Below are 13,568 nucleotides of genomic sequence, written 5' to 3'. Positions count from 1 at the left end.
AATTAGTAGTTAGTAGAAACACAATATCAATCTAACTTCACTAATAGACATAATATAAATTCTAATCATTTATTTAAATTGAATTGTATCTATCAAATAGGAGTCTATCTTTCAACCAAAAAAAACAACAGGAATATATCTATATTTGGTGGAAGTACAAATGGATCAATTCATATCACCTTTTAAATGTATCGAATTGGAATTTGGAAAATCGGATACCGTTTGCAGCCCTACTTGGGTAAATGCTTGGAGCACCCATCATCAACACAAGGCTAAGCTGTACAGGAAGAAAATATCTCTACAGTGCTGCTGTATTGCGACGTCAGAACGGGTTTTGACCGTCATTAGACAAATTGCTTGGTACAGTTGCACAACTGTACTGTAAAATATGATCTATCAAATCATTGTCAATCTTTTGTCCTGAGTAAGAAATTAACCAGGCGAAGAAATGCACAAAAGAAAAGAAAATCAAGATGAGGCTTACAGATAGTAATTTTGCAATTTTTTCATTTAAAAAAATTCTCCCAATTACATATCAATTATCAAACACTTGTCAACACACAATACTCAACAGGCAACAGTAAAGACCAACATTTCAGGTGTTTCTACATCCAAACCAGAGTGGTTAATCCCACCCCCCTAAAAAAAAAAGAAAAAAAAATATACTATAAGGAGGACTACAAGATCTATGACAATGCTTGATCCATGATTGAACGATGAGACAGCTGCTGCTCATAAAGCTCCCGGACAATCCGATACTTGGCATCATGGTACTTCTTCACGTTTGGGTCTTTAGAAGGATGGATAACCTGGAATTAAAAAATTAAAAAAAAATCAAAATATATTAGATCACAAATCCAAATTCGCCATTTTGAATGGTAAAAGTAGTCTTAGAATCAGTTATGCAACCAATGAATATCACATCAAGGTTGAGTCAAATTGTCGCAACCCAAAAGTTCGAGGGTACAGGAACAGAGTTTTATGGTTATTGAAAATTATAATCACTGAAAATATACAGCTATTGCGAATTGAATTCATCATGCCCCATTATCTTTCAAAACTCAAAACATTCAATATTTGGTGATGGAAAATGTCCGTATGAACCAATGCCATGTTATCATATCAACAGGGGGAAGCTTTCGCTGCTTGGACAAAACAGCTTGGGATGTTTGGAAGCATCCTCTCCATGACACATTACCCCACTCGGTCCATGTCTTTTTGGTAAAAGAACATTGGTTGCAATTATTCTTTTACACCACACCCATTGTCATGTGCAGGAACCTCTCAAACAACCCAGGCTGTTTTTGTCAAACAGCCGCAGTTTTCCCTACGAACAGAAGTACCTCTAGTAATCTTTATGGGTGACTACTAAGAATGGATTTTTTACGAGACCATACAAAATGCACATATTCAGATCATTGAAAAGTGTTTTAACTTTTGGGCCACATCTAGAATGTTTAATATACATCATTGGCATTTAAGTACCAGAACCAACTAAAGTTTCAGCTAGAAGAACCTAGCTGTTCAAATTATTGTTTTGGTAGCTCCATGCAATTTCAATTAGTGCAAGGAAAAAGAAAACAAAAAAAAAATCAAGCTCAGGTTCTTTAGTCCATACCTGCCCAGCTGCATTTAGTGCCTTCATGGCTTCAATGAGACTAGAGTACTTCTTTGCAGCAACAGCACCAAGAATAGCAGCACCCAAAAGTACAGACTCACTTTCTCTTGGAAGAATTACTGGACAACCTGTGTTGCTCATGGATCAGGAAGCCTTGACATTGGTAAATATAGAGGATAATAGGAATCTCAGAATCAGCTTTACCAGTGAACCAATGCTATAGAAAATACTCTAGAAGTGTTCAAGCATTATCCGGTGTTATATCAGGCATGTTACATGTATCGTGTCTGACACTAGTACATCAGATTTGTGCAGCCATCAGGGTTATCATAACTTATTCTGGTAGCCGTTCAATGTGTAATGTTAGAATCAGTGCCTAACTAAATTGAACATTTATAGAACTTCCTTCCCTTTCACCCACAGTATGTATATACAATATATAAAAGCAAAATGGTGTACAGTGAAGGTCTCTCTAATTGTGAAGGCACAAAATGTAATTTGTACTACATTTCTTCTCATTTAATTCTCTCTCATTAAGTCTTATATTGAGGCTAATAACAACCATTCTTTTAATGAATCCTATATTAATTAACCATATTAAAGTATGATAAAAAATAATTATTTTTATTGATGATAGAAATAAAATACAAATTTCAAACCAACCCAATAATAGAGTTGTTTTCCTGTTTTGTGGCAAGTCAACAATTCAACTTTTTCGGTCAAAATGTATCAGCCCTTGATATCAAAGTTAAATAATAATAAAAATTTAAAAAGATGAAAAACACAAGTATAAAAGATACAAAAAAATTTATAGAAAACATTTGAGCAAATCTCTAATATCATATATTCTTTCATTCTTTTTTTTTTTTGTGGTCACATTGTTATTATAGCTTGAATTTAACTGATCATATAGTTTACAGCTTATAATACAAGAAAAGATCATTATCATCATCCATGCCTCATCCCCACTATATAGGATCAACTACGTGAATCCCGCTTCACTAATCTGTTTTATTTAAAGCCATATCCACCGTTAAATCATTAGTTTTTAAATCATTTCTTACTACTATCCATGTCCTTTTTGGTCTACCCCTAGCCCTTCTAGCCCCTTCAACTTGTAACAAAAATCACTTCTTCCAATTGGTGTTGTTGATGGTCTTCAATGCACATGAACAAGTCATCATACTCTACTTTCTCTCATTTTGTCACCTATTGGAGCTAATTCTAGTCTCCTACAGATGACTTCATTCATCATAATATCCTTTCTAGTTTTTCCACTCGTCCATCTTAGTATTCACATTTCTATCACACTCATTTTCTAGACATGTTTGTTTATTGACTACCCAACACTCTATTGAGCTCCATACAACATAGTTGGCCTTACAACTGTTTTATAGAATTTTTCTTTTAGTCCAAGTGGTATTTGTTAATTACATAAAAGTCCAGATACACCCCTCCATTTTGCCCATACTACTTAATTCTTTGGGTGGCATCCTCCTCAATCTCTCCCTTGTTAAGAATTATTGAACCAAGGTACTGAAAATGGTCACATTGAGTTATCTCTTGGTCTCCAATCCCAACTGTGTCATCATTTACACTCCTATTAATACTAAATTTACATGTCAAATACTGTGTTTAGTCCTACTTATTTTAAAACCTCCAGTTTCTAAGACAGTTGTCCGTAAGCTTAATTTTGCATTAAATCCCTCTTTAGTTTCATCAATTAAAACAATTTCACCTGCAAACAACAGGCACCATGAAACTTCCTCTTGAATATGCTTAGTCAATTCATCTATGATCAACGCAAATAGATAAGGGCTAAGTACTAACCTTTGGTGAAGACCCATTGTAACTGTAAAATCTGAAGTCTCTCCCACTAGTTTTTTAACATTGGTTTTGCCCCTTCATGCATATCCTAAGTCTATATACTTATTTTGAACCCCTTTCTTTTCCAAGACTGACCATATTATATTTCTACGAACTTTATCATATAACTTCCCTAGGTCAATGAATACCGTATAGAGATCTTTTTTCTTCTCTCCAAAATTTTCTACCAGTCGTTTCACAAAAGAAATAAAGTTTCCATGGTTGATCTCCTTGGAATAAAGGAAAATTGGTCCTCTGATAAACTTGTTTCAAGTCATAATCTTTGTTCAATTATTCTCACCCAAAGTTTAATAGTGTGATTCATGAGTTTAATCCCCTCCAATCATCAAGCATCTTCTTTTCTTTTGCTATCTTATTAAATAACTTAGTTGGCCAAAACAAGCATACCTCTCCCACACCTTTCCACACTTCTATTGGAATCCCATTGGGTCCTAGTGCCTTTCCCTTTATCTCATTTAGTGCCTCTTTTGCTTCAATAAGCCTAACTCTGCGAAGGTACATGTTATTTCTAACACTACTAGCATTGCTAGATTTTCCCCCATTAGCACCCTCTCCCTATTGTTTATTAAATAAATTTTCAAAATAGCTTTTCCATTTCCATTTGATTTCCTCATCTTTTAGCAAGACTCTTTGATTTTCATCTTCAATGCACCTAACATGGTTTAAATCTTTGCCTTCCCTTTCTTTTAAGTTTGATGGTTTACAAAGTCCTTTTTCTCCATGTCTAGTACCTAATTTATGGTAAAACTCATCATAAGCCCTACATTTAACATCATTCACAAGAAAAGTCAAAACCATTAAAATTTTAAAGTGATTTCTTCATTTAAAGACAAGATTTCAGATATTTTTAGACAATAGGTTAAGATTGTGCATTCAACACTTTTAAAGAGAACCATGAAATCATTTTAGATGGCTTCCTAATTAGCTTCGTAATTCTGCTTTTTTTTATATTTAGGCTTCCCAATTCATACATTCTTTTATAAGTAAAGAATCATATTCCATTAATTCAAAGATTGGTTACATGAAAATCCCCTTAGAGAGGCACGAGGTGCTGCCTCTACACACAGAAAACACAAAAACTACATAAAAAAATGCATGACTACTTAAAAACACAAATTACAGTTGCGCCCAGAACAATGTTTCCCTATTTGTCCCTTGTTTTTCCAAGACATCAGAAAATGCATTAGCTGATCTCCCAACCCACTGTACTATTACAGACATATTCCTTGTCAGCCATTTGAATTTCTTTATCTCATTCTTCTAACCCCACGTGACATCCTCTGGATTATTTAACTAGTTCACCACTGTCTTAGAGTCCCCTTCAACCAAAATCTGCTCCACACCCATTTCTTTTGCAAGAATTCCTTGTATTGCAGCTAACAGCTCTACCCAAAGAGAGTTTCCAACACCTAAAGGGCCAGAGACCAGAGTATGGTATGACAGCCTCTCCAGCCTCATTCCTCAATACACTTCCCAATCCACCCGGGTTGCCCTGGCTACTCCCATCAAAATTCAGCTTCAAAGAACCATGAGGAGGGGGAACCCAGCTTGTCATTACCTTTACCTTGGAGGAGGAACAGCTTGCTACTGATAACCAATCCCTCCAACAATCAGTAAAGGAGAAATGATCAAGCAAATCTAGTCTTTAACCAATTTATTGCCCTATACATAATGCAATCCTTCAAGGCCTGACTGCTCCTCCCCTTTTCCTGGAAGATCCTCACATTTCTTTCTTCCCAAACTGTCCTTAACAAGGCGGCTCATGCACACCTCCACATTTTCCTTCATCTTTTATGGGGCCAATAGAACATAAAAGGGTTAAAGCCTGTACTTACTTCTGTTAGCATATCCCATCTACACCCAAACAATGATAGAAGCCAAACCAAGAGCTCTGCCTACATGATATAAATGAGTGATAACGGTCCTCACCATGAGATCTACAAAGAGTGCACCAGTTTGAAGAAATACATAGGAAGGGTTTTCTCTTTTGTAGGTTAACCATTGTGCTTACCTTGCAACATTACAGGAAAATCTTCTTAACTTGGTTTTAGGGTCTAGAACTTTGGTTGGTATCGCCAAGAAAATCTTCTTCGTTTTCGGAAGCTCAACATTCAGTCTAATTGGTTTTATTCAAATAAATTATTTTCTTGAAAAACCATTCAAAATAACTTAATAATATAATTTGATTGAATTTTGGTTCTCAAGTGATCTGTGACCATTTGAGTCTTGGAGTGAACATAGGGCTACAAAGAGTTGGTGTAGCGAGACAAGGAACCCATTTGCAAAATTGGAGAAATACAAGGGCATAAACCTTCTATTCACCATCGATTTATGGCTCCACTGTTTCTAATTTTTGCTTTTTCTAGGCTTTCTTTTAGTTGTCTTCATTGTATTTCTTTTTCAAATTGAAAGTAATAGAATAGAAGCCATATGACTACAAGGCTAATGTTTTCAATTTTGGAATTGTGCTTTGAGAACAATTAAAAGGAAAGATAGCTTGTAACTCATTCTTAGAATTGAAATGGATATTCCAATTTAACATCTCTTTGTCTTTTCTTTTTGAGGAGTTTATTCCATTAATATTTGTTTCATCATGGTGGAAAAACCTATCAACCCTAATTTGTTGTTTTGTTTTTGTAATTCATTCCCAACTTCCATGTAGGTAGTTTCTTTTTCTTTTTTTGAATTTTGGGTTATGGATACACAAGGGGTAGCCCTCCCCCAAACTCCTAGACCCCCCAACCTAGCTGAAGGCAGGACACAATCCCAGGTCTTTACGACACCTAGGTGACTAGGTGGTTTCCAAGGGTCACCTTGCCCAGATGACTAAAGGTTTTAACATAAGGCGCTTGCCCAAAGTATTAGATGGGTCACCTAGGCGACCAGGCAGACACCTTGTGCAATAAGTCTTGATTTTTATTGGATCCTACTGCTTGTTTTACCTTTTTAAAATACACCTATTACATAGTGAAATTGTATTTTTATTACAATTTTATGATACAAACAAAACACAAAACTTAAACCCCACTTTTTGTTTTGTAGGGTTTTTGTTACATTCAACCAAACACTGAATGACAAGGAAGAAGGAGAACTACATTGTTCCTCACCTCCAGCTCCAAGTATGTAATGTTACATACAACCAGACACTTTGTTTTCTCAGTTTCAGTCCGCCCAAACCCCAGACCATCATTTTTTTTTTCTTCTCTTCAAATGAAAAACAGGAGCTCCACCACTTTTTTCCTCTTTATATTTTTTTCTTCTACTTCTCAATTTCAAACTTTCAGTCCACCTAGACCATGTTCTTTTCTTCTTTTTTACTTTCTAATTGTCTTCTTCTTCTTCGAACAAAAAACAGGGGCTCCACCCACTATTATTCTTCTTTTCTACTTCTTCGAACTGGTTCAATCATCACTCGTTAGTGGTCCTTCTCCTTCTTTGAATAAAAACAAGGGTTCTGCCCTTGTTCTTTTTCCTTTTCTTTGCCAGGTTTGGCTGAAATTTGCCTTTTTAATGTGCATTTAACATTTTTCTATTTAATTTCTATTTGTATACTACTTGCTTGCATAGGAATATTTGCATAATGCTTGCATAATCCCTATTTAGGAATATTAAATTTCCAATACATTAGGAAATAGGAATGACAGCCTCCCTCCTTCTCCATTAACCATCTCATTATTATTTTTTTTATCACTCTCCCCTAATCATCTTATTGTGTTTGCAGAGTCTCCTTTTATAGTTAGAACAGACCAGGCCTTTTCTTTAGCAATTCGAAGAACTGTGAGTGCAGCCATGATTTCTGCTTTTGATGAATCAGCAACCCCGATTGGGCCACTAAAAGCCCACTTAATGCTTTTGTCCCTTCCTCTAAAAGCTCCACCAATTACAGCAACTCTGGGGTTGCCCAAGGCACTGCCATCAAAATTTAGACTCAGTTCTGATACCAAACTTACAGGAACAGCAATTGACCTGGTATAAGGTCTTGGTGAAGAGAACGGGATTTCCCCCAAATTTCTTTGCATGTCACTTAGAGATAAGCCTTTGAACTCTGCAGAAACAGAGGCCCATAGATTGCCAAAGAAAATAATGTGGGAAAGTAAATCTTCAAAAGATCTGGTTCTGTTTTCAAAAAGACGATTTTTTCTTTCTTCCCAAACACACCATATCACTGCTTGGGCAATTGTGCACCAATAAACTTTCCCCCTGCTTCCAAGACCACTTCCTATCCATTGCCAGATGTAATCAATTACGTTTCCCGGAAAAACCAAGCTGTATCCTACATGATTAAGGAAGTAGAACCAGATCTTCCTTGTTCCGGGGCAATGAAGAAAGAGGTGATCAATGGATTCATCTTCCTTCAGATATAAAGAGCAAGCATGGGGGAAGATAAACAATCTGCCTTTGTTCTTCTTCTGAACCAAGTCGCAAGTGTTGATTTTGTGGAGGCAGGCCTCCCACACAAAGAAATAGACTCCAGGAGGAATATTTGAGCACCAGATCCTCTTGCGAAGAAAACTAGAGTTGGAGATTCCCAAAACCAAGGTTCTGAAGGACTTAGTTGAGAAATTGCCATCAAGTTAAAGCTTCCCAAAACCAAGGGTAACAGATTGTGATGTTGAGGAATGAGAGAGGGAAGAAAACACACCTGGAGTTCCAGTCATGTGATCGGAGGCTCCAGAGTCAATAATCCAGGGACTGGGTGTGGATGCCAAACAAGCCATACCTGAGTGTGCGAAAGTAGTCGTGTTCTGCTGAGATGTGGATTGGACAAACCTCTCTTACTCATCACGGGAACACTCACCATCTCCTTCCCAAGACCATCTGTGGATGTAGGAGGCATCTGATCAGCTGAACGATTCTCCTATCTGAAACTGGAACTGGTGTCACTAGTTATGGCATGATTGGCCCAGGTTGAGGGTGGACCATGCAAGTCATAGCAATAATTAAAATGGTATGTCCATCCATACCACAATGAGTACACCTCCTCGGACCCGAGCCACGTCCTCTACCACGGGCTCCCCCTGAATCTCTACCTCCAATACGACCACCACCACGGTTATATGTAGGTCCACCACCACCACTCCGGCAATATACCAGACCATTGCCACCACCACGGCCAGACTGAGCTCCTCGAGATCCACCTCTAACACCACGGCCCCTTGACACTGCAAAGGCTGATCTATCTAAGACATTAGAGTTCTCAGTAGATCCAATAGAAGTCCTCCAAAGTCGAGCAAACACCTCTTCTAAAGAAAGGAGAGCTGACCCTCCTGGTATCTGAGCCCGTACTGGTTCATACTCAGATTTCAGCCCCACCGAAAATCGAGCCACGTCAAGCTATTCTCTCTATTGTTGCTGAATTTTGACATCAGAAGTGAGGGGGTGATAAACATTCAACTCATTACGGATGTTCCTCGTACTAGCATAGTAATCCTCAAGACTCTGATTGCCCTGTTGCAGATTAAAGTATTCCTGATACAGCTGATATACTCTAGTTGTATTGTCTTGACCAGAATACAACTTCTTAACATGGTCCCACACATCTTTGGCAGTGTCAAGAAACATGAAATTTACACTAATCTTGGGTTCCATACTATTCCATAACCACGTGATAATCTGTGCATCCTCTTGTTCCCAGTCTGGATACTCATGAGAATCAATGGAGGGTTTCTCCTCCCTTCTGTGTTTCACCTTCTTCTTTGCCTTCAGAAAAACTTCTACAGATTTAGCCCAAGGTACATAATTCTCTCCATTCAGTTTAATGGAGGTCATTTGAACATTCAGGTAGTCAGTACGTATCATCACATTAGATTTTCTATCACTGTTATCTCCCATTGTTGAATTTTGTTGTCACTGAATTCGGCACACTGCACACTGCTTGATCACACTGGTTTCAGCACTTGTTATTGCTGAAGGTTGCACTCTTTACACCACAAACCCTACCCTACGACTACCTGAAATCTCACCACTATATGAGCACCACTCCTTCGAATCACACAAAAAAAAAACAGCATAAACCCTAGCACACTACAGTCTGAAATCTCATCATACGATCTAAAACATACTTCCTATTTGATTCATAACAGAAGATATGCATAGAAATCTCTTACCTCATCACTTGAAAGACAAACCACACGAGAAGAAAATCAGTCCACACAAGACACCCACTGCACCACACGAATCAGCCCTCTTCTCTTCATCGATTAGGGGAGGGCTTCTTAGAAACCACAACAACCGACCACACAAGACACAACTGGAGGCATAGAAACCTCCAAGGGAAGAGGGCAACCACTCCTTTTCAGCCCTTTTCCCTTATCTTCAATCGACGGCAGATAAATCAAGGGAAAACCCTAGATTGAGTGCGCAGAGAACAGAAATCTGGGCAGATCCGAGTTGCTTAGTTGAGCTCTGATACCATGTTATAATTCGGCCTGCCTTTGAGTTCTGTTAGTCTGATAACAGCCAAGAAGAAAGAGGAAGAAAGAAGGAAGAAAGAGAGAGAGAAAGGAGGAGAAAAGGAGAGAAGAAAAGTTTGGTTCGAATTAGGGAAAAGTTACTCTCCCATTCGGCCAGACATGTTTTTATATTATTAATATAATGGAAAAGACACATGTGCCCTTATTTAAGTGAGGGACACTAGTTCTAATATAATATTACAGATCAGGAACCTCAACATAAGTATAAAGACAGAAATACCCCTACACTAACAGAACCGAACGGTCGGCCCATTCTGACAAAGAAATAAAAAATTTTAAAAAAAATTAAAAACGGTCAAAACCGTTTGAACGGTTAACCACCCAAGTCAGTGGTTTGTTGACCAAAATCAACGTTTTTTTATGAAAATCCGGTTTTGGGGAAAAATGGAACCGATCACCTGACCGGTTCCCGGTTTTTCCAGTCTGACCGTCCGGTCCGGTCCAGTTTTGAAAACCGTGCTTCTCTCCAGATGATAATGATCCCTCCTGGTCCCAGTAGCTGGCAAGGCTGCCCATTCACCATTATAACCATTCTGAGTTGCAGAGTCCGGAACCCAGATCATTCTCTAGGTCTATCATGGTAGGCTGAATGATCTAATCACTAAGGCTGCCCATTCACCATTATAACCATTCTGAGTTGCAGAGTCTGGAACCCAGATCATTCTCTAGGTCTATCATGGTAGGCTGAATGATCTAATCACTTTATTAATACCACATGTTAAGAAAAAAAAATGTATACTTATACAGAAAACTTCACTGATCATTAAACAAATGAATACCTTCACCACGTTTTTCTTCTTAATGAAAATGAGGCTAAGGTTTGGAAAGTGAACTAAAAACCAGCTAAAATCCTAGTTAGAGAAGTTGGGTTGAGGAACTTCACAAACCTATTCCACTGAACGAGGCTCTTTCATCTTAAAAATTTAAATCACTTTCTTAGAGTTATATTAAATATAAGTTGTGATATTAATTTTTTCTTATTCCCTTTCATTGGGTATGCAGAGTATCATTTATTTTTCAAATTCCAATAAAATTTTATTAATATCTTATGTTGCAAGCAAGAATCAGCAAGCTTGCAATTACAAGCAAAAACTAATCCATTTACCAGTTAGAAGAGTGGTGCAGAATTGGAAACACTACAGAAACTAACACTGCATTCCAAGAAACCTTTCTTATGAAACATTAGCTGAAACAGTCAATGTGAATTGACTTTTCCTCACAGAGAAAGACTATTGAAGGGTTAACTAAAGTCAACAGAAAATGTCAAAGCTAATATACTGCATACATGTACTAGTAACACACACACATGGAGAGAGAGAGAGAGAGAGAGAGAGAGAGAGAGAGACCAGTGATATCTGCATGTGCTTGAATGTACAAATGGTTCTTGGCAAGTCCACCACATGCAAGAAGTGTGTCAATCTGATTAAAAAAGGAGTGTGTCAACCAATACATGGAAAGAGAAATAACAAATCAAATTTACAAGGCATAAACTCTAACAGACAAAGCATCTAATTCACATCAACAAAAATACATAAGCAATACAAAGTGAATACAAGTTAAAAATTCAATACCAAATCAAAATTCCTACCTACAAGTCAGGATTGGGACCTATATTCATAAATTAGAAAAAAAAACAAAATTTATAAACGAGTGTCATGGCTTGGGACTAGGGAATTGAAATGGTACTAGAACATCCTATATTTCCATATTATTTATGTTTAAAGGATTGGGAAAACTGTTTTACAGATCCCATATGAAAAAAATCACAAGGAAAAAATAAATCATCAATGATTATATCACTTTAAAGGTGCATTTACATTTCTGAGATTTCCTGAGCCTTCAAAGTACTTCTCAACCATCCAAATACTGGAAATAATTTAGAAATGAATCAAATGACAACCATGGACTATCAAACCTATTTACAGTATCTGCAGCTCCAGATTCATAGTATTGCCAACAAGAAACATTATGATTTACATTTACAATTCAGAGATATACCAAGGTGCCATCTCGAATCTCCAATTGGATCTGCCAGGAACAGTGTCAAACCAGATTCGGATATACCCTTATTCGAATCCGATCCGATCCGTTTGCATCCCTATTCCCCCTAAAGTTATTCTATTCTGCTGGGAAGTGTTACATGGGAAGATCAATACTTTAGACTGTTTGCAAAAGAAAAAGCCTTTCATGTGCTTATCCCCTACCTGGTGTATTCTTTGCAAAGCTAATGGTAAGAATTGCTTCCACTTACTAACTTCCTGCTCTTTTGTTGTTGCTATTTGGGATTAGATTTTTGCCTTGTCTGGATGCAGATGGAACCGGCCTTCAGATGTAAGTCTGATTTTTTACCAATCGACCTTTGTGTGGCCCACCAGAAGAAGGAGGACTATGTAGAAATGTATTAGAGCTGCTACATTTTGGACAATTTGAGAAGAAAGAAATGCAAGAGTCTTTCAAGAAAATGGAACGAAGCCTCTTACTTGTCAAGGAATGTATCCTAACAAGGGCAATTAACTGGCTGAAAACTTTGGATATTTTCCGCTGTGTTTCCTTTTCCTTTGATGACTTTTGGAGAAACTGGTCAACAGTGGCAAACAGCTCCTCCAAGAAAGAAAAGGTCATTGTAGATTGGAATCCGCCACCTAAGGCTGGGTTAAACTGAATTTTGATGGTAATAGTCAAGGAAATCATGGCCCCTCATGTATAGGAGGGGTTTTAAGAGATAAGGACAGCAACATCTGGGCCTCGTACTCTGGTCCAGTGGGAATAGGAGATTCAGTCAAGGCAGAAATATTGGCAGCTCTACAAGGTATCCAGATAGCAAATCAAATAGGAGTGGAGCATCTCCTAATTGAAAGAGATTCTAAGGTGGTTGTGGGCTAGTTAACAGAGCCGAGCTCAGTAATTTGTTGCTACAAGGGTTTCCTAAAGAAGGCAAGCTGGTTAACAAGCAACATGAATGTTAGTCCAAGTTGGGTGAGAAGGTCGGTAAATGCTATGGCTGATAGTCTTGCTAAATAGGGGGTCTTGAGGGAACATCTGTATTGGGCAACCTTGTAATGATTTGATTAGTGTACTGTGGTTTCTTACACTTACTTTTACTTTCAAGAGAGGTCGCACCCCGTGCTTCTCTTTGGGGCGCTGTAACTTGGATTATATTTTGGTTATGAAGAAACTTCTCAATTATCAAAAAAAAAAAAAAAATTCTTTCTCGTCTCTTCTCCCTTTCTGTCTTCCCTCTCTCCTCTCCTCTTCCTCCATATTTTCTGCCTTATTTCACTGATAATAGTATCAAAGCCACCTAATCAGACTGGTTGGTCTCTGATGTCATTTGCTTCCTCTCCTATTGCAAGTTCTCTCTATTCATTGAGAGGAAGAAAAGAAACACAAAAGGAAGCTTCCATGCGTCTAGTTGCCGTTGTTTGTGAGTTGGTGAGTTTATAAGAGTCCTCTAGTCAGCAGTTCAAAGAGGGGCTGGTTGTTCATGTTCAAATGATTGTAGTGTTTCTTCAGTTGTGTCAAGTAGCTGATAAATTGTTATGTGGCTGAACTCCAATTGTGTTATTGTAAAAGTAGTGGTTGATTCAGGT

General features: G+C 37.7%; 1 protein-coding gene across 2 annotated transcripts in view; it reads right to left on the bottom strand.

Moving 5' to 3' along the window:
* Positions 1-480: 480 nt before the first annotated feature.
* The window catches only part of LOC104603188 (uncharacterized), a 65,188-nt gene continuing 52,100 nt past the window's right edge, over positions 481-13,568 (bottom strand). For both annotated transcript variants that reach the window (XM_010267163.3, XM_010267162.3), the window contains exons 13-15: positions 11,325-11,397; positions 1,619-1,746; positions 481-809 (exon numbers count right to left, since the gene is read on the bottom strand). In XM_010267163.3, coding sequence (XP_010265465.1) covers positions 687-809; positions 1,619-1,746; positions 11,325-11,397 — 324 coding nt within the window. In that variant the 3' untranslated portion in view covers positions 481-686. The remainder of the gene's footprint in view (positions 810-1,618; positions 1,747-11,324; positions 11,398-13,568) is intronic.

The sequence above is a fragment of the Nelumbo nucifera genome, chromosome 8, assembly GCF_055504915.1.
Source record: "Nelumbo nucifera cultivar China Antique chromosome 8, China Antique-T2T, whole genome shotgun sequence".
NCBI classification, from domain to species: domain Eukaryota; kingdom Viridiplantae; phylum Streptophyta; class Magnoliopsida; order Proteales; family Nelumbonaceae; genus Nelumbo; species Nelumbo nucifera.
Note: the sequence above shows the minus strand (reverse complement) of the source record. Positions and strands in the feature narration are given on the sequence as shown.